A 22,364-nucleotide genomic window follows, 5' to 3' on the forward strand; every position below is an offset into this window, starting at 1 on the left:
GACTCCTGATCGAGATGCCATGGACCACATCATTCTGGCCAGAGACTAATCTTTTCTGGAAGGAAAATTCATTGACACATTTAAAGGTAAGTCTTTCATCTCATATTGTTTGGACACCACTGACATCATAGTTAACTCGCAGTTATATATATGTACATATATATATATATATATATATATATATATATATATATATATATATATATATGTACATATATATATATATATATATATATATATATATATATATATATATATATATATATGTACATATATATATATATATATATATATATATATATATATATATATATATATATATATATATATATATATATATATATATATATATATATATATGTACATATAAAACAACGGGGACGGATCCAGCACGGACAGTTACAGGAGTGAGGGATGAGGAGGTAAGGAAACATGAGAACACCAGGGTAGGGAGTGAGGGATGAGGAGGTAAGGAAACATGAGAACACCAGGGTAGGGAGTGAGGGATGAGGAGGTAAGGAAACATGAGAACACCAGGGTAGGGAGTGAGGGATGAGGAGGTAAGGAAACATGAGAACACCAGGGTAGGGAGTGAGGGATGAGGAGGTAAGGAAACATGAGAACACCAGGGTAGGGAGTGAGGGATGAGGAGGTAAGGAAACATGAGAACACCAGGGTCGGGAGTGAGGGCCTTGGGTCCCCTGAAAGGCGCTATATAAATTAAAGTTATTATTATTATTATTATTATTATTATGTTAAAATGAAGCTCAACACCTGTAAATACACTAACTGCAGAGAATACGACGATTCAGTCACGGATATTCTCATCTCTGCGAGCGCCGAATTCACAATGCTCCGCTAGTTCGTACAAAGCCCTGATAAAAGTCTCAGCTTTCTCTCCCGGTATTTGCACGCGCAGATGGAAACATGCACGTTCGTGTATTACATTCCTTCTCGGCACAAAGTACTCATTGAACTTTCCAAGCACCCGAACAAAATCATCTCTTATGTCCATCTTCGGGAAATGCAAACAAACGGAAGATGTTCTCCGACTCGCTTCCCATAGCGTATATCAGGCTGTTCACCTGCACGGCACCATCTTCTTTGTCCAGCTTGGTGGCGGTTCTGAATCTCACAAAACGCTGCTTCTACTCCGGCCATTCTCCTGGCTTATCGAAGGAAAAGTTTGTCGGGGGATTGAACTTTGTCATGTCTCCGCTTTCACTTCTGACACCATGTAAATCAATGCAATAGAGGCTTCTTAGTTTGCTCAGCTGGTTTTAATGGATCACCGTGTCTCACTTTACATACATCTGGAACTCCCGTATAAACCCCAGTATATGCGCATTAGACTACCGTATATGACAGTACCCGCCTATGAGTGCTTTTGGGCGGCGGAAGGGTTCATGGCAGCACCCCCACTGCTCGTTCAGGACAGTGCAGAATGTACGAGCTTTAACGTCACAGTCAAAACACCAGAAAAGTCTCCAATAACACCAGAAAAAGTCGCTAGATTTGTCGCAAGTAGCTTTTGGCAAAAAAAAGTAGCCATGAGGGTTTGGAAAGTCGCCGGATTTAGCGAGAAAGTCGGCAAGTTGCCAGCACTGGCTAAATATGTCCCCAGAGCAACATTGGACGTAACAATAATTCCTATCGCATATAAAACCAAACAAAAATCCATCTTCATAAAAACAAGTTGTAAAAATAATAATATATAAACAAGCATATTAAAGCTACTGCAGATGTAAAAACAAACGCATTTAACTTAGCAGAGCTGCTGTTCACTATCTAAAGACAAAGTGCATCCTCCTTTCTTTGTTAAAGAGTTTAATCTCACGGTTGTTCAGTACATCCGTGTGTTTTAGTTCCAGTAAGAAGTCCTTCTCCGTTCATGGACGCCAGTGAAGACAGTGGAGTCTCCCAGTTGTATTTCTTGAATACGTTTTAATGCGTTTGAGGCTGAAGATGTCTGCTCACAGAGGCAGCAGATTTTGGGATTGTCACCGCCCAACACGTCACGCTAGCCCACTGACCAATCACGTACTTGTAGGCCAGCTAGCAGCTCTGACACGTCAAAGAATACGCCCAACATGTCAAACTAAAGATCTGATTGGTTGAACACGATGACAATCAACAATATCGTCCCCATTCACTTAAACTGCAAAGAGATTCAAGTGAGAGTCTGCAGGCCTAGTCTTCTACCTAGAGACACAGAGGTGAACGCTGATTGGATGAAAGCTCTACTTAAAACAAGCTGCACTGGAAGCAGAGCAACTGAGGAAGACAGTAGCGGTGCAATGAGAACATAAGATAATGGGAAAATATGTTGATAAATTAGAATACATGTAGTGTATTTATGAAAATGTTTTAAATTATAAAATAGCGATAACTTTGTGATTCTGTTTAGGCCAGCAGAGAAGGCTTTGAAGGCCCTGACAGCCCACCACTGCTGTTAACAAACACAAATACATGCAAGTGTAGAGCTTATTGTATAAAGATCTCTGCTGATCAAGCAAATGTAAAATCTGTACTCCAAATGTACCTGCAGGGCACAAATAACTGTGGGCGGCCCACCCAGATAAAGCCATTGTGTGGTTAACTTTGTTAAGAATTTGCGACCTACATTCCATGTTTTTGCAGGATTTATTTCATTCAGAAGATAAGCCACGAGTAGCGTTAATTGCCGAACAAATAGTTAATTCTTTCCTTGCTATTTTAGGGAGAGGTGTTTTTACACGGGAATACATTGCACCATCCAGTTTTGTGATGGAGTACCGTGGAATTCTGTCACGAACTACAGGTGTAGATGACACAAATAATCCCTGTGTGTTTGATTTCATCTGGAATGGAACACACTATTGGTAAGTTAGCTGCTTGTTGATTTACTGAAATGGATTTCTTTTTATAGAGTTATTTGTTGTAAAAGAACAAATCAATCATCAGTTCAGATTCAGAACAAAGATGGTGTATGCTGCATGGTATACTTGTATCTATTTAGTTTAACCAGGGCCTCATCTTGTGCGTGTGAATTTCCCAAAAGTTATACAGCACAATGCGTGGGAAAATGTAAGAGTGGTGCAGTGGTATATGTGTACAAAAGGTTCCTGTTTTACATATAAACCAAGGTTGGACAACACAGAAAATATTTCTGTCATGACATTTTGAATGATTTAACCCCAGGAAAGCTTTTGAGTTTTATCTGGGCTATTTGTCTTACAGCATAGAAGAGGATGGAACACTCGGACGACTAGCAAATGATAATCACAGAAATCCCAACTGCAAAGTTAAAAAAATAATTTTCAAAGGAAGGCCACACTTGTGCCTGTTTGCTATAAAAGACATATTTCCAGGCGAGGAGATAACGTACAACTATGGGGCGTCTTCTTGGCCATGGAGATCAATGGTGAGTTTATGTTCTCATGTTCTCTAAATGATAGTGTGTGGTAACTGACGGGGCAACAGTGTTTCATTGTCTCCTGCTTTTCATTGAACTACTTGGCTGATTTATTCAGATCATATTTTATTCCCAGACATTACAATGTCCTTAAAGTCCCAGTGAAACAGAGGTGTAACTTATTTTTCTCAGTTTTCTGTTGTCATTGTGTATAAGACTAGAGTACTCTGTAGGCTAGCTGATCCACTGTAAATGTACACACCTTCATAACTGCAACGCCTCTGCCTTCACACAAGTCTTCCTCAAACTTCTCCAGAAGTTATATGACAACAGCATATATTTTCTCTGTACAATCTTAGGCACCTTGTAAAGAACCGTCTTATCCTGAACCCAAGAAAGGAGTTCCATTCTCGTCAGAAAAAGAAATGGTAAGTTCCTTTTTGTAATATCGCAGTCGCATGCTGTTTGGCTAGAATGGGGGGAAACAACACCTCCATGACACATCCGCCTACTTCCTGGGATGGGATGTATTTCATGTCTGCAGTGCACACCGCATGCTAACAGTGAAAGTGGCAGTAGGTATTTAATCAGCATAGAATTTACTAAAGTAATTCCCGGGGAGAATTTGGGTTTCATCGATACAGTTTTGCCCACTTAGAATAGAAAAGTACACAAAGACAAATTATAAGAAAATAGAAAAAAGAAATGTGCAATATACTACAACAATAAATAACATATATGGAAATAAGAAATGTGTAAAATTATATAAACTACAATATAAAACAGTGTAAATAATAATAATGCGGAAGAACTGCAGATAACTTGTCAAACATGAATTAGCCATCCCGGTCAGTAAATGGCATCACTTGTGTGTCGGGGGATGGGCACAGCATGGACCTGCTTTGTGAGGACACCTGTTCTTATGAGGACCATCATATTTCTTCACACACTGGTCAAACAAGTTGGTTTCATGTTAGCTTTTAAGCATTGACTAGGCTCAGGCCTTACGTACACTATTCAAGGCAGGACATACTTTCATACATAATTTGTGGTATTTATTGAACATGAAGGAAGGTCTTGATAGATTTCTCTCATAAGTTGAAGGTATTTTTCTCAGGTTATTTTGTCTCCGTGTATAGGATTCATCAGTGATCTTTTATGTTCCATCCTTCCTTGCTGGCTAGTAAGCAGAATTTCAGCCAGACAAATGGCCAGTGTTGTAGAACTTTGATTGCTGAATGTAAATGAATCGCTGCTGTTTTTATATTTTCTAAGAGTGTCCCTATTTTTGACTCATTCACAGGAATTCTGTGGTGAATCAAGTGATGCTTTGAATACACCTTGTGCAACTCCCTTCACACCAGTGAATGAGAACGTAAGTTGGAATGTATTCTTCTTTCACACACTGGCAAGACGTTACATGTGGGTGGCTGGGGGAAGACGGTAGTACCGGGCTGTTTTACCTGAACCATATATGTCTCCACTCTTTGGGTCAAACAGAAGCTGGTCGAATGTTTTAGAAAACTTGGTAAAGTAAAATGATGTCTGGTCACAGTGTCTTGTGAGGACAGCAGATAACTTGTCAAACATGAATTAGCCATCCCGGTCAGTAAATGGCATCACTTGTGTGTCGGGGGATGGGCACAGCATGGACCTGCTTTGTGAGGACACCTGTTCTTATGAGGACCATCATATTTCTTCACACACTGGTCAAACAAGTTGGTTTCATGTTAGCTTTTAAGCATTGACTAGGCTCAGGCCTTACGTACACAATTCAAGGCTGGACATACTTTCATTACTGTTACAACTACAACAAATGACTTGCATACATAATTTGCGCTATTTGAAGGAAGGTCTTGATAGATTTCTATCAGAGGTGTAACTTATTTTTCTCAGTTTTCTGTTGTCAGTGTGTATAAGACTGGAGTACTCTGTAGGCTAGCTGATCCACTGTAAATGTACACACCTTCATAACTGCAACGCCTCTGCCTTCACACAAGTCTTCCTCAAACTTCTCCAGAAGTTATATGACAACAGCATATATTTTCTCTGTACAATCTTAGGCACCTTGTAAAGAACCGTCTAATCCTGAACCCAAGAAAGGAGTTCCATTCTCGTCAGAAAAAGAAATGGTAAGTTCCTTTTTGTAATATCGCAGTCGCATGCTGTTTGGCTAGAATGGGGGAAAACAACACCTCCATGACACATCCGCCTACTTCCTGGGATGGGATGTATTTCATGTCTGCAGTGCACACCGCATGCTAACAGTGAAAGTGGCAGTAGGTATTTAATCAGCATAGAATTTACTAAAGTGATTCCCGGGGAGAATTTGGGTTTCATCGATACAGTTTTGCCCATTTAGAATAGAAAAGTACACAAAGACAAATTATAAGAAAATAGAAAAAAGAAATGTGCAATATACTACAACAATAAATAACATATATGGAAATAAGAAATGTGTAAAATTATATAAACTACAATATAAAACAGTGTAAATAATAATAATGCGGAAGAACTGCAGATAACTTGTCAAACATGAATTAGCCATCCCGGTCAGTAAATGGCATCACTTGTGTGTCGGGGGATGGGCACAGCATGGACCTGCTTTGTGAGGACACCTGTTCTTATGAGGACCATCATATTTCTTCACACACTGGTCAAACAAGTTGGTTTCATGTTAGCTTTTAAGCATTGACTAGGCTCAGGCCTTACGTACACTATTCAAGGCAGGACATACTTTCATACATAATTTGTGGTATTTATTGAATATGAAGGAAGGTCTTGATAGATTTCTCTCATAAGTTGAAGGTATTTTTCTCAGGTTCTTTTGTCTCCGTGTATAGGATTCATCAGTGATCTTTTATGTTCCATCCTTCCTTGCTGGCTAGTAAGCAGAATTTCAGCCAGACAAATGGCCAGTGTTGTAGAACTTTGATTGCTGAATGTAAATGAATCGCTGCTGTTTTTATATTTTCTAAGAGTGTGCCTATTTTTGACTCATTCACAGGAATTCTGTGGTGAATCAAGTGATGCTTTGAATACACCTTGTGCAACTCCCTTCACACCAGTGAATGAGAACGTAAGTTGGAATGTATTCTTCTTTCACACACTGGCAAGACGTTACATGTGGGTGGCTGGGGGAAGACGGTAGTACCGGGCTGTTTTACCTGAACCATATATGTCTCCACTCTTTGGGTCAAACAGAAGCTGGTCGAATGTTTTAGAAAACTTGGTAAAGTAAAATGATGTCTGGTCACAGTGTCTTGTGAGGACAGCAGATAACTTGTCAAACATGAATTAGCCATCCCGGTCAGTAAATGGCATCACTTGTGTGTCGGGGGATGGGCACAGCATGGACCTGCTTTGTGAGGACACCTGTTCTTATGAGGACCATCATATTTCTTCACACACTGGTCAAACAAGTTGGTTTCATGTTAGCTTTTAAGCATTGACTAGGCTCAGGCCTTACGTACACAATTCAAGGCTGGACATACTTTCATTACTGTTACAACTACAACAAATGACTTGCATACATAATTTGTGCTATTTGAAGGAAGGTCTTGATAGATTGCTATCAGAGGTGTAACTTATTTTTCTCAGTTTTCTGTTGTCAGTGTGTATAAGACTGGAGTACTCTGTAGGCTAGCTGATCCACTGTAAATGTACACACCTTCATAACTGCAACGCCTCTGCCTTCACACAAGTCTTCCTCAAACTTCTCCAGAAGTTATATGACAACAGCATATATTTTCTCTGTACAATCTTAGGCACCTTGTAAAGAACCGTCTAATCCTGAACCCAAGAAAGGAGTTCCATTCTCGTCAGAAAAAGAAATGGTAAGTTCCTTTTTGTAATATCGCAGTCGCATGCTGTTTGGCTAGAATGGGGGGAAACAACACCTCCATGACACATCCGCCTACTTCCTGGGATGGGATGTATTTCATGTCTGCAGTGCACACCGCATGCTAACAGTGAAAGTGGCAGTAGGTATTTAATCAGAATAGAATTTACTAAAGTGATTCCCGGGGAGAATTTGGGTTTCATCGATACAGTTTTGCCCATTTAGAATAGAAAAGTACACAAAGACAAATTATAAGAAAATAGAAAAAAGAAATATGCAATATACTACAACAATAAATAACATATATGGAAATAAGAAATGTGTAAAATTATATAAACTACAATATAAAACAGTGTAAATAATAATAATGCGGAAGAACTGCAGATAACTTGTCAAACATGAATTAGCCATCCCGGTCAGTAAATGGCATCACTTGTGTGTCAGGGGATGGGCACAGCATGGACCTGCTTTGTGAGGACACCTGTTCTTATGAGGACCATCATATTTCTTCACACACTGGTCAAACAAGTTGGTTTCATGTTAGCTTTTAAGCATTGACTAGGCTCAGGCCTTACGTACACTATTCAAGGCAGGACATACTTTCATACATAATTTGTGGTATTTATTGAATATGAAGGAAGGTCTTGATAGATTTCTCTCATAAGTTGAAGGTATTTTTCTCAGGTTCTTTTGTCTCCGTGTATAGGATTCATCAGTGATCTTTTATGTTACATCCTTCCTTACTGGCTAGTAAGCAGAATTTCAGCCAGACAAATGGCCAGTGTTGTAGAACTTTGATTGCTGAATGTAAATGAATCGCTGCTGTTTTTATATTTTCTAAGAGTGTGCCTATTTTTGACTCATTCACAGGAATTCTGTGGTGAATCAAGTGATGCTTTGAATACACCTTGTGCAACTCCCTTCACACCAGTGAATGAGAACGTAAGTTAGAATGTATTCTTCTTTCACACACTGGCAAGACGTTACATGTGGGTGGCTGTGGGAAGACGGTAGTACCGGGCTGTTTTACCTGTACCATATATGTCTCCACTCTTTGGGTCAAACAGAAGCTGGTCGAATGTTTTAGAAAACTTGGTAAAGTAAAATGATGTCTGGTCACAGTGTCTTGTGAGGACAGCAGATAACTTGTCAAACATGAATTAGCCATCCCGGTCAGTAAATGGCATCACTTGTGTGTCGGGGGATGGGCACAGCATGGACCTGCTTTGTGAGGACACCTGTTCTTATGAGGACCATCATATTTCTTCACACACTGGTCAAACTTGTTGGTTTCATGTTAGCTTTTAAGCATTGACTAGGCTCAGGCCTTACGTACACAATTCAAGGCTGGACATACTTTCATTACTGTTACAACTACAACAAATGACTTGCATACATAATTTGCGCTATTTGAAGGAAGGTCTTGATAGATTTCTATCAGAGGTGTAACTTATTTTTCTCAGTTTTCTGTTGTCATTGTGTATAAGACTGGAGTACTCTGTAGGCTAGCTGATCCACTGTAAATGTACACACCTTCATAACTGCAACGCCTCTGCCTTCACACAAGTCTTCCTCAAACTTCTCCAGAAGTTATATGACAACAGCATATATTTTCTCTGTACAATCTTAGGCACCTTGTAAAGAACCGTCTAATCCTGAACCCAAGAAAGGAGTTCCATTCTCGTCAGAAAAAGAAATGGTAAGTTCCTTTTTGTAATATCGCAGTCGCATGCTGTTTGGCTAGAATGGGGGGAAACAACACCTCCATGACACATCCGCCTACTTCCTGGGATGGGATGTATTTCATGTCTGCAGTGCACACCGTATGCTAACAGTGAAAGTGGCAGTAGGTATTTAATCAGCATAGAATTTACTAAAGTGATTCCCGGGGAGAATTTGGGTTTCATCGATACAGTTTTGCCCATTTAGAATAGAAAAGTACACAAAGACAAATTATAAGAAAAAATAAATGTGCAATATACTACAACAATAAATAACATATATGGAAATAAGAAATGTGTAAAATTATATAAACTACAATATAAAACAGTGTAAATAATAATAATGCGGAAGAACTGCAGATAACTTGTCAAACATGAATTAACCATCCCGGTCAGTAAATAGCATCACTTGTGTGTCGGGGGATGGGCACAGCATGGACCTGCTTTGTGAGGACAAAAGTTCAGATTTCCTGATGCTTAGAAACTTCAAGTATTTGGATTGTTAAAATTGGAGTTATGGTATAGAAATCAAGTTGTTTTTTGTTGTTTTAGGGAGAAAAAAGAAGATTGATTTGACCCAGGATGAGGCCACCAACTCCGAAGGTAAATATAATAATGCTATGGATGGATTTCTTAATTATTATTTTTTTAGCAATTCAATGTATGTGGTCCTGTTGATGCTTAAGTGGGCCTGCATAAAGACTTATGGCTTTGTCTACTGTGATAGGTTCTTCTGTACCACTACTACATTGTACTGTTGTGCGGAGGAAAAGACGATGCGCCTCATTCTGCATTTTAGTTTTGGTTCTATTTCTAGAAAAACACATTGCCCTGGCAACCAATGCAGATAGTTCAAAGATGCCAGAACTCACAAGTCCGACCTGCACACTTGCAAAAATAACAGTGTAGAGAGTCAGTCCTAAAGAGAAAAGTTTTTGTACAATTTCGAATGTTTCAAATATATATTTTAAGTGTACTATGTTACAGCCTTAAGCAGGAGTTATGTAAAGTTTATTTACCGAATACTATCGGTACAGTGGTGACATAATGCTGTTTTTATACTCATTTTAATTGAACTTAAGTATATATAACTTTGATAAATAATATACTCGATAACCCACAAATGCTACATTTGAGTGCATCAAAAGTTATTCCAAGAATGTTGTAAATCTCGACTAAACTTATGATTGTCTTTATTATAATCTAATCAAGGAAAATATGTTCTTGTGATTGGCAGATGTCTGAAGAAGATCTTCCAAAAAGCCGTGGAGCAAGGTAGAAGTTTCATCTGTCATGAAACACTTTAGAATACACATTTCAAAGGACACCTTGCTACGAAGTTGAGTGTGAGCAATGTAAGAATGCTCAAGACCATGTTTTGAAAGACAGAACTGTTCAAAACATCCGAGATTTTGTGAGGAACAGGGGCCTGACTTACAAAAGGAATAATGTAACATGAATATCCATTAACCGTAGAGTTTAGTGCATCTGTTGCATTACTGCACCTGTTGCAGCACAGTTTGTAGCGCCGTTTACTGCGTCTGTTTCTGTTGCGGTGCCGGTTAATGGGGCAGTTTGCAGTGCGTTTAACTGCGTTGTTTGCAGTGTGTTTTACTGCGTTTGCATTGCACTGCGTCATTTGCAGTGCGTTTCGCTGCATCGTTTGCAGTGCGTTTCACTGTACACTGCACCGCTTGCAGTAAGTTTCACTGCGTTGTTTGCAGTGCGTTTCACTGCGCTGCTTGCAGTGCCGGTTACTGTGTCGCTTGCAGTGCGTTTCGCAGCAGTGCGTTTCTCTGTTTCGTCGCAGTGCGTTTTAAATGTAGCATTTTTCTTTTATTTACGACAGAAATCTTGTACATTCTCAATGTTTAAAGTCATTACATTACAATAAATGTATTTTCATTTAAAGGCATTCTGATCTAGCTTTTGATTTTATTTCCTCCATTACCCTGTTGCTGATACCATTTTATACTTATTCTAAACAAACAACAAACAAAAAAGTCGTCACAATTTTAAAGTAAAAGCAACCTTTCAGAATAAACATTGAATATATGCAATTCAAATGTTGTCCGTCTCTACCATTCTTATGCAAACGTCCATTTGAACTCAAGGATGAAATTATTAGATTTTGATGGTCAAAGGTCACTGACCAGACAAAAAGTCTTCATTTGCTAATTATGACAATATCACACGAATGAATACAAAAAATGTGCGTGTGAAATGTTAACATTTAAACCTACATAGATGTAATTTGTAACATGACTGGTTGATGGATGCATACAACTGTGAAGAGGTAATTCTAGTTTAATGGGAGGGGTTTGTTTGAGTTTATGTGTGTGTATTAGGGGTATACAGTTCACGAAATTCTCATTTCAATACAATACAGTGGTGCCATGGTTAGGTTCGGTACATTTTCAATACAGCAAATAAGCAGAAATGCCTCGCTGGTGAGACTCGAGGGGGCGTGTCTGAAGAACATGGCTCTTCATCTCCCATTCAGTAGTGAGGTAATGTGTCGTTACAGTCAGGTAGCTTTGTGTAGTCCGTGACGTCCGGCCGTCTGTTGTTAGAGGAACAGCGGGAGCCTCGGACATTTGATTCTCTGTTTGGACTTTTGTTTTCTTTAACAAAGCAGGAATTATGGTCTGGCGAAATGGGCTCGTGAATGAGTAGTGTCACGGGGCTCAATAACATTAAGCATGTTGGTACAGTCTGGTGTTCCAGTCCAGATTAGGGTCTCGTATCTGCGGCTATAAATATAACAATCGCCGTGGCGATTGCTTTAGCCCTGTTTGAATCGGTAGGGAGTAGCTGCCTAAACACTGCGGGAAGATGTTGAAGTGGGTGTGCTGCTGTTGGTTTTACTGGTAAACTAGTTTAGCGTAGTGCGCCTACGTAGTTCTTCTGTGGTGGGCGTGTCAGACAGCACGTTGTCTGTTATGTCAGGTGGGTTGCCATATCTATCTATCTATCTATCTATCTATCTATAGGATGGTCCTCATAACTCAGGGTCTTGCCATGTTTGTGTGTGTATTGGTAATGTCCCACTGAACCAGGATGGTCCTCATAACTCAGGGTCTTGCCATGTTTGTGTGTGTGTGTGTGTGTATTGGTAATGTCCCACTGAACCAGGATGGTCCTCATAACTCAGGGTCTTGCCATGTTTGTGTGTGTGTGTGTATTGGTAATGTCCCGCTGAACCAGGATGGTCCTCATAACTCAGGGTCTTGCCATGTTTGTGTGTGTGTGTGTATTGGTAATGTCCCGCTGAACCAGGATGGTCCTCATAACTCAGGGTCTTGCCATGTTTGTGTGTGTGTGTGTTGGTAATGTCCCTCTGAACCAGGATGGTCCTCATAACTCAGGGTCTTGCCATGTTTGTGTGTGTGTGTATTGGTAATGTCCCGCTAAACCAGGATGGTCCTCATAACTCAGGGTCTTGCCATGTTTGTGTGTGTGTGTATTGGTAATGTCCCGCTAAACCAGCAGGGTCTTCATAAGTCAGCGGCATGTTAGGATCCGCCCCGTCCCAACAGTCCTGTAGAATGTCAGGTCTTAATATCTCCAGATTCTTTGATGAGATATTAATTCTGAACAGTGAGGTTTGTTCCCTTTATCATAAGGACCAGTTTAATACTTATTATCACTGTCTAGGACTAAGGAAAAGGTGCGTCTCCATATACCAGGGTTTGAACTGGTATGGGTGAAAAGCCCTCATAAACCACCCGCGCCCGTATAGGTGTGTGTGTGTGTGTGTGTGTGTGTGTGTGTGTGTGTGTGTGTGTGTGTGTGTGTGTGTGTGTGTGTGTGTGTGTGTGTGTGTGTGTGTGTGTGTGTGTGTGTGTGTGTGTGTGTGTGTGTGTGTGTGTCCCCTACTGGCGAGAGATCAGAGAGCTTCAGAGCCTCTCTGCAGTTTGCACTCTGAGAAACTCAAACTCTTCTGTCTGGACCATCAGCAGCCAGTGTGTGTCGTCTGCAGAGATGCAGAAAAACACACCGACTACAGATTCAGACCCATCGATGAAGCTGCTCGACCACACAGGAAGAACCTTCAGGAAACTCTGGAGACCTTAAAGGAGAAGTCAACTGTTTATGAAGAAGTTAAAGTGAAGTCTGATCAAACAGCAGAACACATGAAGGTCCAGGCCCGACGCACAGAGAGGCAGATTAAGGAGCAGTTTAAGAAGCGTCACCAGTTTCTAGAGGAGGAAGAGGAGGCCAGGATGGCTGCACTGAGGGAGGAAGAGGCGCAGAAGAGTCAGATGATGAAGGAGAAGATGGAGGCTCTGAGCAGAGAGATAGCAGCTCTTTCAGACACAGTCAGAGCCACAGAGGACGAGCTGAGAGCTGAAGACGTCTCATTCCTGAACAACTACAAGGCTGCAGTGGAAAGAGTCCAGCAGCGCCCCCTGCTGGAGGATCCACAGCTGCTCTCAGGAGCTCTGATAGTCGAGGCCAAACACCTGGGCAACCTGACCTTCAACATCTGGAGCAAGATGAAGGACATGGTCTCCTACACGCCTGTGATTCTGGACCCAAACACTGCTCATCCAGAACTCATCCTGTCTGAAGATCTGACCCGTGTGAGAGGAGGAGAGAGACAGCAGCTTCCTGATAATCCAGAGAGGTTTGATGAATCCTGGTCTGTTCTGAGCTCTGAGGGCTTTAACTCAGGGACTCACAGCTGGGATATCCAGGTTGGAGACAGTACAATCTGGTCACTGGGTGTGTTAGCAGAGTCTGTCCAGAGGAAGGGACTCATTCTGTCTGGATTATGGACAATATTGTTCTATAAAGATAAATACTCAGCATGTTCACCACCAGCTTCATCCTCTGTTGTCAATGTGCAGAAGAAGCTCCAAAGGATCAGAGTGAATCTGGACTGGAACAGAGGAAAGCTGTCGTTCTCTGATCTTGATACTAACACACACATACACACCTTCACACACACTTTCACTGAGAGGATGTTTCCATACATTTGGACTGCTGACAAACTGAATATATTACCAATGAAGGTCTGTGTGACAGTGGAACACAACAGTTAGAGATAAAGATCATAAATATATTCATGATGTTTATGTTTTAAAGCCTTAAAGCTGCACCTGTCCTCCTGATGTCTCATTATTCTAAATATATCTTTATCATTTCAGTTATTGTATTATTGTTTTTGTTGTTATTTAGTTTGACAATCAGCTGTTTGTTTATATTCTCTACCTTTTCATATGTAAATATATCACTTAGTTCCTCATGTTGTGCTTTGTTTAGCCGTTCTCGTCCTCGACAGCCGAGACCAGAGGCTTCATGTTGTCATCTTGTTTTCATGATGTTCGTCCGCTCCATTCTCATCAATGTGATGTATCAGGAACGTCTGGAGGGAACTTCTTCAACTCTGATACAAACATCCACTTGGACTCAAGGATGAACTGATTATAATGTGAAGTCAAAAGTCACTTTGACTTCACAAAACAATCAAGAATTCATCTAATTAGGGCCCGAGCCACCGACAATGTCGGCCAGCGAAGGTCCTATTGAAATTGTACTCGTTTAGGTAAACGTACGCATGTTTGGAGGACTTGCCATGCATGAAATCTCACCAAATTTTGAGGACTTGTCAGGCCTGGTGAAAATAGCCATCTGAAAAAGAATGTATCTTTCTGTGTAGAAAATGGCTCTCTAGCGCCCCCTACAAGTCGGACCGTCGACGGCCCTCGGCCAGTATGTCTGAATGTCCAAATCCGCCAGATCTAAATCCGCCAGATCTAAAAAAAAAAGCCTCTCAGGCCCCTAAGCTCCGCCTACTTAGATTTTCCGCCATCTTGAATTTAGTGAAAAACACATTTTTGCAAACTACACGCTGGGTCCGATTTCTATACAATTTGCTGTGGATCATTAATGGACCTATATCATCTAAAGTTATCAAAAGCTTTTATAGATTCATATTCTTTTACAAGATACAGACCAATGAACTTCTTAGGGGCGTGGCATAATATCAATACACATCAGTTCTCAACCATTTCTTTGAGAATTTCTTTGCATTCGACCACTAGGGGGTGCTACAGTAAACCCGCGAAATTGTGTTTTTTGTCACTTTTTGCATTTTTCAGCCTTCGTACTTTAACAAACTCTTCCTACAGAATGTATGCGATCTTTTTTAAATTTGGTCAGGATGCTCTTAAGAGTTTTGTGATTAAAAGCTATCAAAATCGAGAGTTTTCGTCGAAGATCCTTGACGTGGCGTGGCGGCAATTTTGCGTCATTCGGCATGAAAAAGCAAGTTGTTATAGCTCCAAGGTACATTATTCTATCTGCACAAAACTTCTTATGCATGATGCTACTTCATGCTGCTACTTCCTGCCGGCACCCCCGACATGCTGGAGGATGCGAGGGCCCGTTCATCGCTGCTTGCAGCTTTAATTGTAATTTGTTTTTCTGCCATGACCCCTCATTTTCTCCTTGGCATGTCTGGAAAGATAACTTCCAAATCTCCACAATAAATGATAATCTTCACTTTACAGGATGATTTTAATCCAAGTGTCCTTGTACATGTGCATTTTGGCCAGACAGAGAAAGGAATGATATTCCCACATCTAATTCTAGATACAGAGAAGCTCATCGATATTAATTACAGAAAGCCAATCAGGTAATGAAACAAGTCAATCTGGCACGACGGGAGGGAGGGGTATAAAAGCAGTAAAGCGTATTGAGAAAGAGAGAAGACAGAGAAAGCAACTGATTCTTCTTAATCTGCCACATTTTTTTATTTTTTTACAAGCTGCTTCCCACCCACTCCTGCCTGCTTGCAACTCTCCCGAAATGAAATATGCATGGGAGCCTTGGATTTTATCTGCTGTTTATCATCCTGCCTTTGTAGAAATACAATAATAAAAGATAAAAATAATAAAAAATAAATGAATAACATAAAACAATATATATATATATATATATATATATATATATATATATATATATATATATATACATACATACACACATATACAGTTGCACTCAACATGCTTCAACCTCCACCGCAAATCAGGTCCATCTGCAAAACCTACAAACCCTCAGCCGCTCCCGATAAACAACCCAAACAAGGACAACCCAAGTACCACAAGCGGTCTCCCCAAATCCAACACAAAATGCCACCACCAGAGAACACCGCAGTCCCAAAACCACTCAACACCCCCATGACAAGCACCTCCAGTACCCTGCAGAGCACCCCAACGCTGCCACGACCCAATGCAAACACGACGCACAGCCAGACACCAGGCCCAACAGCACCCCGAGGAATCTCACAACATCCCATCATAACCTACAAAAGTGACACTTGGGCTCCCTTAAGTATTTTTTCTACTTGTTTATCAATATGTATTTAATTTGTATTGTCTTTTTGTTATTTTGATATTTTGTATTATTTATTGTTTTATTACACATCTTTTCATTTTTTGTTATACATTTTGATATTTCAGATTTTCACATGGTGTGTGTGTGTGTGGGGGGGGTCTAACTGAGAAGTGAGGAGAGTCAAGTCAGTCCACTCTGCATTTATGAAAACTGTTTTTTGTTATTCATACAGATGGCCACTAGAGGCCAGTGTACGTACACATATTGGCAGTCACAACAGCCACTCATGAAGAAGTCACTCAGTGATGGGGTGGAGTTGATTCTGTTGGCATACAGTTTTGCGTCTTTGAGGGCCCAAACCTAATTGATGACTTGTTCAATAGTTTCTGTGAAGGCTCCTTTTGTGTTCTTGCAGCAGTAACACATTTTATTATTTTTGTTTGTTACTGGATTTTTGTAAGTATTTTTTTGCATATGAGACTTGTATATCTGATTTGGACTCGGGTTGTTTTCTTAATGTAGATTCTGCCTTCTTATTATTCATGTAGATATAAATATATTATATATGTAATATATATAGATTTGTATATATATATATTTGGAAGTTATCTTTCCAGACATGCCAAGGAGAAAATGAGGGGTCATGGCAGAAAAACTAATTACAATTAAAGCCGCAAGCAGCGATGAACGGGCCCTCGCATCCTCCAGCATGTCGGGGGTGCCGGCAGGAAGTAGCAGCATGAAGTAGCATCATGCATAAGAAGTTTTGTGCAGATAGAATGATGTACCTTGGAGCTATACCAACTTGCTTTTTCATGCCGAATGACGCAAAATTGCCGCCACGCCACGTCAAGGATCTTCGACGAAAACTCTATTTTAATAGCTTTTAATCACAAAACTCTTCAGAGCATCCTGACCAAATTTTAAAAAGATCGCATACATTCTGTAGGAAGAGTTTGTTAAAGTACGAAGGCTGAAAAATGAAAAAAGTGACAAAAAACACAATTTTGCGAGTTTACTGTAGCACCCCCTAGTGGTCGAATGCAAAGAAATTCTCAAAGAAATGGTTGAGAAGTGATGTGTATTGATATTATGCCACGCCCCTAAGAAGTTCATTGGTCCGTATCTTGTAAACGAATATGAATCTATAAAAGCTTTTGATAACTTTAGATGATATAGGTCCATTAATGATCCACAGCAAATTGTATAGAAATCGGACCCAGCGTGTAGTTTGCAAAAATGTGTTTTTCACTAAATTCAAGATGGCGGAAAATCTAAGTAGGCGGAGCTTAGGGGCCTGAGAGGCTTTTTTTTTTTTTAGATCTGGCGGATTTAGATCTGGCGGATTTGGACATTCAGACATACTGGCCGAGGGGCGTCGACGGTCCGACTTGTAGGGGGCGCTAGAGAGCCATTTTCTACACAGAAAGATACATTCTTTTTCAGATGGCTATTTTCACCAGGCCTGACAAGTCCTCAAAATCTGGTGAGTTTTCATGCATGGCAAGTCCTCCAAACATGCGTACGTTTACCTAAACGAGTACAATTTCAATAGGACCTTCGCTGGCCTGACGTTGTCGGTGGCTCGGGCCCTAATTAGATGAATTCTTGACTGTTTTGTGAAGTCAAAGTGACTTTTGACTTCACATTATAATCAGTTCATCCTTGAGTCCAAGTGGATGTTTGTATCAGAGTTGAAGAAGTTCCCTCCAGACGTTCCTGATACATCACATTGATGAGAATGGAGCGGACGAACATCATGAAAACAAGATGACAACATGAAGCCTCTGGTCTCGGCTGTCGAGGACGAGAACGGCTAAACAAAGCACAACATGAGGAACTTAGTGATATATTTATATATGAAAAGGTAGAGAATAGAAACAAACAGCTGATTGTCAAACTAAATAACAACAAAAACAATAATAAAACAATAACTGAAATAATAAAGATATATTTAGAATAATGAGACATCAGGAGGACAGGTGCAGCTTTAAGGCTTTAAAACAAACATCATGAATATATTTACGATCTTTATCTCTAACTGCTCTGTTCCACTGTCACACAGACCTGTCATACATTGATTTTGTTGTAATTACATTGAATGTGTTGTAATTCTTCTTCAGTTATGCTGTTCACTCCTTACACATGACATCTATTGCACTTCAGTCCATCCTGAGAGGGATCCCTCCTCTGTTGCTCTTCCTAAGGTCTCTTCCTCTTTTCTCCCCGTTAAAGGGGTTTTTTGGGGAGTTTTTCCTGTTCCGATGTGAGGGTTCCGGGACAGAGGATGTCAAATGTGTACATATTGTAAAGCCCTCTGAGGCAAATTTGTAATTTGTGATTTTGGGCTATACAAAAATATATTGAATTGAATTGAATTGAATTGGTAATATATTCAGTTCATTAGGACTGCTAATATATGGAAACATCCTCTCAGTGAAAGTGTGTGTGAAGGTGTGTATGTGTGTGTTAGTATCAAGATCAGAGAACGACAGCTTTCCTCCGTTCCAGTCCAGATTCACTCTGATCCTCTGGAGCTTCTTCTGCACTACGACAAGAGTGACTGGAGTTGATGGTGACCGTGCTAAGTAGTCACCTTCATATAACCCTATTCTCCATAATCCAGATTGTATCGCTCCCTTCCTCTGGACAGACTCTGCTAACACTCCCAGTCTCCAGAATGTACTGTCTCCAACCTGGACATCCCAGCTGTGAGTCCCTGAGTTAAAGCCCTCATAGCCCAGAACATAGCATGAAGCATCAATCCTCTCTGGCTGCTGTCTCTCTCCTCCTCTCACACGGGTCAGATCTTCAGACAGGATGAGTTCTGGATGAGCAGTGTTTGGGTCCAGAATCACAGGCGTGTAGGAGACCATGTCCTTCATCTTGCTCCAGATGTTGAAGGTCAGGTTGCCCAGGTGTTTGGCCTCGACTATCAGAGCTCCTGAGAGCAGCTGTGGATCCTCCAGCAGGGGGCGCTGCTGGACTCGTTCCACTGCAGCCTTGTAGTTGTTCAGGAATGAGACGTCTTCAGCTCTCAGCTCGTCCTCTGTGGCTCTGACTGTGTCTGAAAGAGCTGCTATCTCTCTGCTCAGAGCCTCCATCTTCTCCTTCATCATCTGACTCTTCTGCTCCTCTTCCTCCCTCAGTGCAGCCATCCTGGCCTCCTCTTCCTCCTCTAGAAACTGGTGAAGCTTCTTAAACTGCTCCTTAATCTGCCTCTCTGTGCGTCGGGCCTGGACCTTCATGTGTTCTGCTGTTTGATCAGACTTCACTTTAACTTCTTCATAAACCGTTAACTTCTCCTTTAAGGTCTCCAGAGTTTCCTGAAGGTTCTTCCTGTGTGGTCGAGCAGCTTCATCGATGGGTTTGAATCTGTGGTCGGTGTGTTTTTCTGAATCTCTGCAGACGACACACACTGGCTGCTGATGGTCCAGACAGAAGAGTTTGAGTTTCTCAGAGTGCAAACTGCAGAGAGGCTCTGAAGCTCTCTGATCTCTCTCTAGTAGGAAACTCTCACACAGGTTCTTTACCACCAGGTTACAAGGTGGATGTTTCCTTGAAGATATTGTCTGACAAACTGGACACTCCTGAGTTTGTTTCTTTCTCCACCAGCTCTTCACACAGTCTTTACAGAAGCTGTGGCTACATGACAGAACAACAGGATCTCTAAAGACTTCATGACAGACCGGACAGCAGAGATCCTCCTCTATTCTGGAAGCCATTTTTTTCTCAGAGTGAAGCTGAAAACACAGAAAGTACATTCGATTAGATTAGAAAAACTTCATTAATCCCCAGTGGGGAAACTCTTTTGCCACCCAAAAACTCATACAGACGACACAGTCCACAACAACACAGTACACAGCAGACAAAAACATATTACAAAGGATAAATAACACCAGACAATGCCATATAAAACATGATCGACATCAGAAAGATAAAACCTCTAAAGGTGTGCATTAAAAAAATCGGACTGCTGCTGGAACGAAAGACCTTCTTAGTGGTTCAGTAGAACACTGAGGCATCCTGAGTCTCTCACTAAATGAGCTTCGGAGTCCATTGAAGACACCGTGTAGTAGTGGATGGCCTTCATACAAGACAATTGTTTTTAACTTGGCCCTTGTTCGCTTTTCAACAGTGATTTCTAGTGAGTCTGGGGTAAGACCAATCACTGAGCCAGCCTTTTTGATCATCTTATTGATCCTGTTTTTATCATCCACAGTGATGCCCCCCCCCCAGCAGAGCACAGCATAAAAAAGAACACTAGCCAAGATCCCCTGATAGAAAACATGAAGAAGCTTCCTGCTGATGTCAAAGGATCTAAGCTTCCTCAGGAAGAAGAGTCTTGACTGAGCCTTTTTAAAAACAGCATCAGTGTTCTTCTTCCAGTTTAATTTACTGTCCAGATAGACCCCGAGATATTTATATGACTGGACAATCTCTATCTGCTGACCTGCAATTGTCACTGGGGAGACCTCCTCCTTCTTCCTTCTAAAATCAATGACCAACTCTTTGGTCTTTCCAATATTTAGTTTTAAAAAGTTTTCATCACACCAGCTGAAAAATTATGCAACCTCCCGTTTGTAGGCCAGGTCATTGCCTCGGGTAAGTAGACCAACCAGAGCAGTGTCATCTGACAACTTCTGGATGTTACAGGACACATGGCTCTGCCTGTAGTCAGCTGTATAGAGTGAGAATAAAAAGGGGGATAAAACTGTTCCCTGTGGTGCTCCAGTTTTAGTTAAGATGGTGTCAGACAGTTTGTTATCAAGCCTGACAAACTGTGGTCGAGACAGAAGGTAATCCAAAACCCAAGCAACAGTTGTATTGTGCAGTTTAAAAGTCATACGTTTTTCAGCTAAAAGGTGCGGTTGGATTGTATTAAAAGCACTGGAAAAGTCAAAGAACATGATCCTAACAGAGCTGGCAGTTGTTGCAAGATGACTATAAATAGTGTGGAGCATAAAAAGTAGTGCATTTCTCACACATCAGTCATGGCTCCCCTCCCTCCTTTTTTAACTACACTGTTTTTAGTCAAACTCACATTCAGTGTGTGGAGCGTCAGCAGGTTGAAGCAGCAGTGTTGTAGTTTTCCTCTTTTCTCTCCTGTAGCTGAACTCACTCAGATGAAGTTGTTAGTTTGTTCCGAAGGTGAATCTGATCGTCTGTTTTCAGTCTGCGTGTCTCTCTTTCGTGAGAGAGGAAGACAAACTGTTTCCTGGTTTATCTCAGCTCTCAGCTGAGGGGTGGAGCTTTGCCACTCCTCCTCTGATGGATGTTATTGCTTCTCATGTAACACTGAGGCGTGTCTCCCAAAGTATTAACTCATTGCTGGATATGTAGACTGATAGAATGCAGCAGGCTGTTGTAAAAGTTATCTTTGTGTTCAAAGGTAGTCTGAACGTCAGTAGAATGTCGTGGAGGAGTTAAATATAATTTAGTAAACTGCTGAGAGTATTCTTTGAATAAGGAACCACGGAACTTCAAGGGAAAGGAGTAACGTGGAGTATTGTTGGAGAAGGGTAGTATGTGCAGTAAGGAATGATGTGTAGCACCCCAACACTCTAGAGATTAGACCTACGCTGGAATGATGGGGTGTAGTTACCACAAAGGTTTACCTGATTTTGGTGACTTAATATTACCCTCCGAATAACAAAGAAAGTGTCAAACTTAGCAATAATTAAATAACTGACCACAGACAGCTGATTGGGATGAAAAAATATATACAAGTTTCGTGACAGCTTTTGAAAATGTTCAAATAATAATTACTCTTTCGGGGGACACGAAAACAAAACAACAATTAAAGCTGCGACTGGCGATGAACGGGCCCTCGCATCCTCCAGCACGTCGGGGGTGCCAGCAGGACTCCGGCCTGCACGTCCGAGAACGTCCGCGACTTGTCTGACAGCGCGTCTGCGAGCGAGACATTTCTAATCCCGCGTGGACCGCCTGATGCTGGAAATGATGCTTTACAAATAGTCCGATGCTTCCTGTATCCGCTGCCTAGCACTACAGAACACGTGCATTATGTAGCTCTATATCAAGTGTAAACCACATTGTGTAA

At 41.0% G+C, this 22,364-nt stretch overlaps 2 protein-coding genes and 1 long non-coding RNA gene across 3 annotated transcripts; 2 read left to right on the forward strand and 1 right to left on the reverse strand.

The window, feature by feature from the left end:
- Positions 1-2,774: 2,774 nt before the first annotated feature.
- Positions 2,775-3,846, forward strand: LOC306793332. Its single transcript, XR_013772877.1, has 3 exons — positions 2,775-2,861; positions 3,220-3,403; positions 3,754-3,846. It is a non-coding gene; the product is annotated as an uncharacterized lncRNA (long non-coding RNA).
- An 8,979-nt stretch (positions 3,847-12,825) lies between these two features.
- LOC306793484 (nuclear factor 7, ovary-like) lies at positions 12,826-14,004 on the forward strand (the record flags this gene model as incomplete). Its single annotated transcript, XM_079291130.1, has 1 exon — positions 12,826-14,004. A coding segment is annotated over one exon (1,179 nt), but the record flags the coding sequence as incomplete, so codon positions are not given.
- A 4,393-nt stretch (positions 14,005-18,397) lies between these two features.
- On the reverse strand, positions 18,398-21,459 carry LOC306793434 (nuclear factor 7, brain-like). Its single transcript, XM_079291066.1, has 2 exons — positions 21,345-21,459; positions 18,398-20,043 (listed from the first exon to the last, which is right to left on the reverse strand). The coding sequence occupies exon 2, from the start codon at positions 20,023-20,025 to the stop codon at positions 18,649-18,651; it is 1,377 nt and encodes a 458-aa protein (XP_079147192.1). The 5' UTR covers positions 20,026-20,043; positions 21,345-21,459; the 3' UTR covers positions 18,398-18,648.
- Positions 21,460-22,364: the final 905 nt, after the last annotated feature.

This window comes from Melanostigma gelatinosum (genome assembly GCF_949748355.1).
Source record: "Melanostigma gelatinosum genome assembly, chromosome: 19".
Lineage (NCBI taxonomy): Eukaryota > Metazoa > Chordata > Actinopteri > Perciformes > Zoarcidae > Melanostigma > Melanostigma gelatinosum.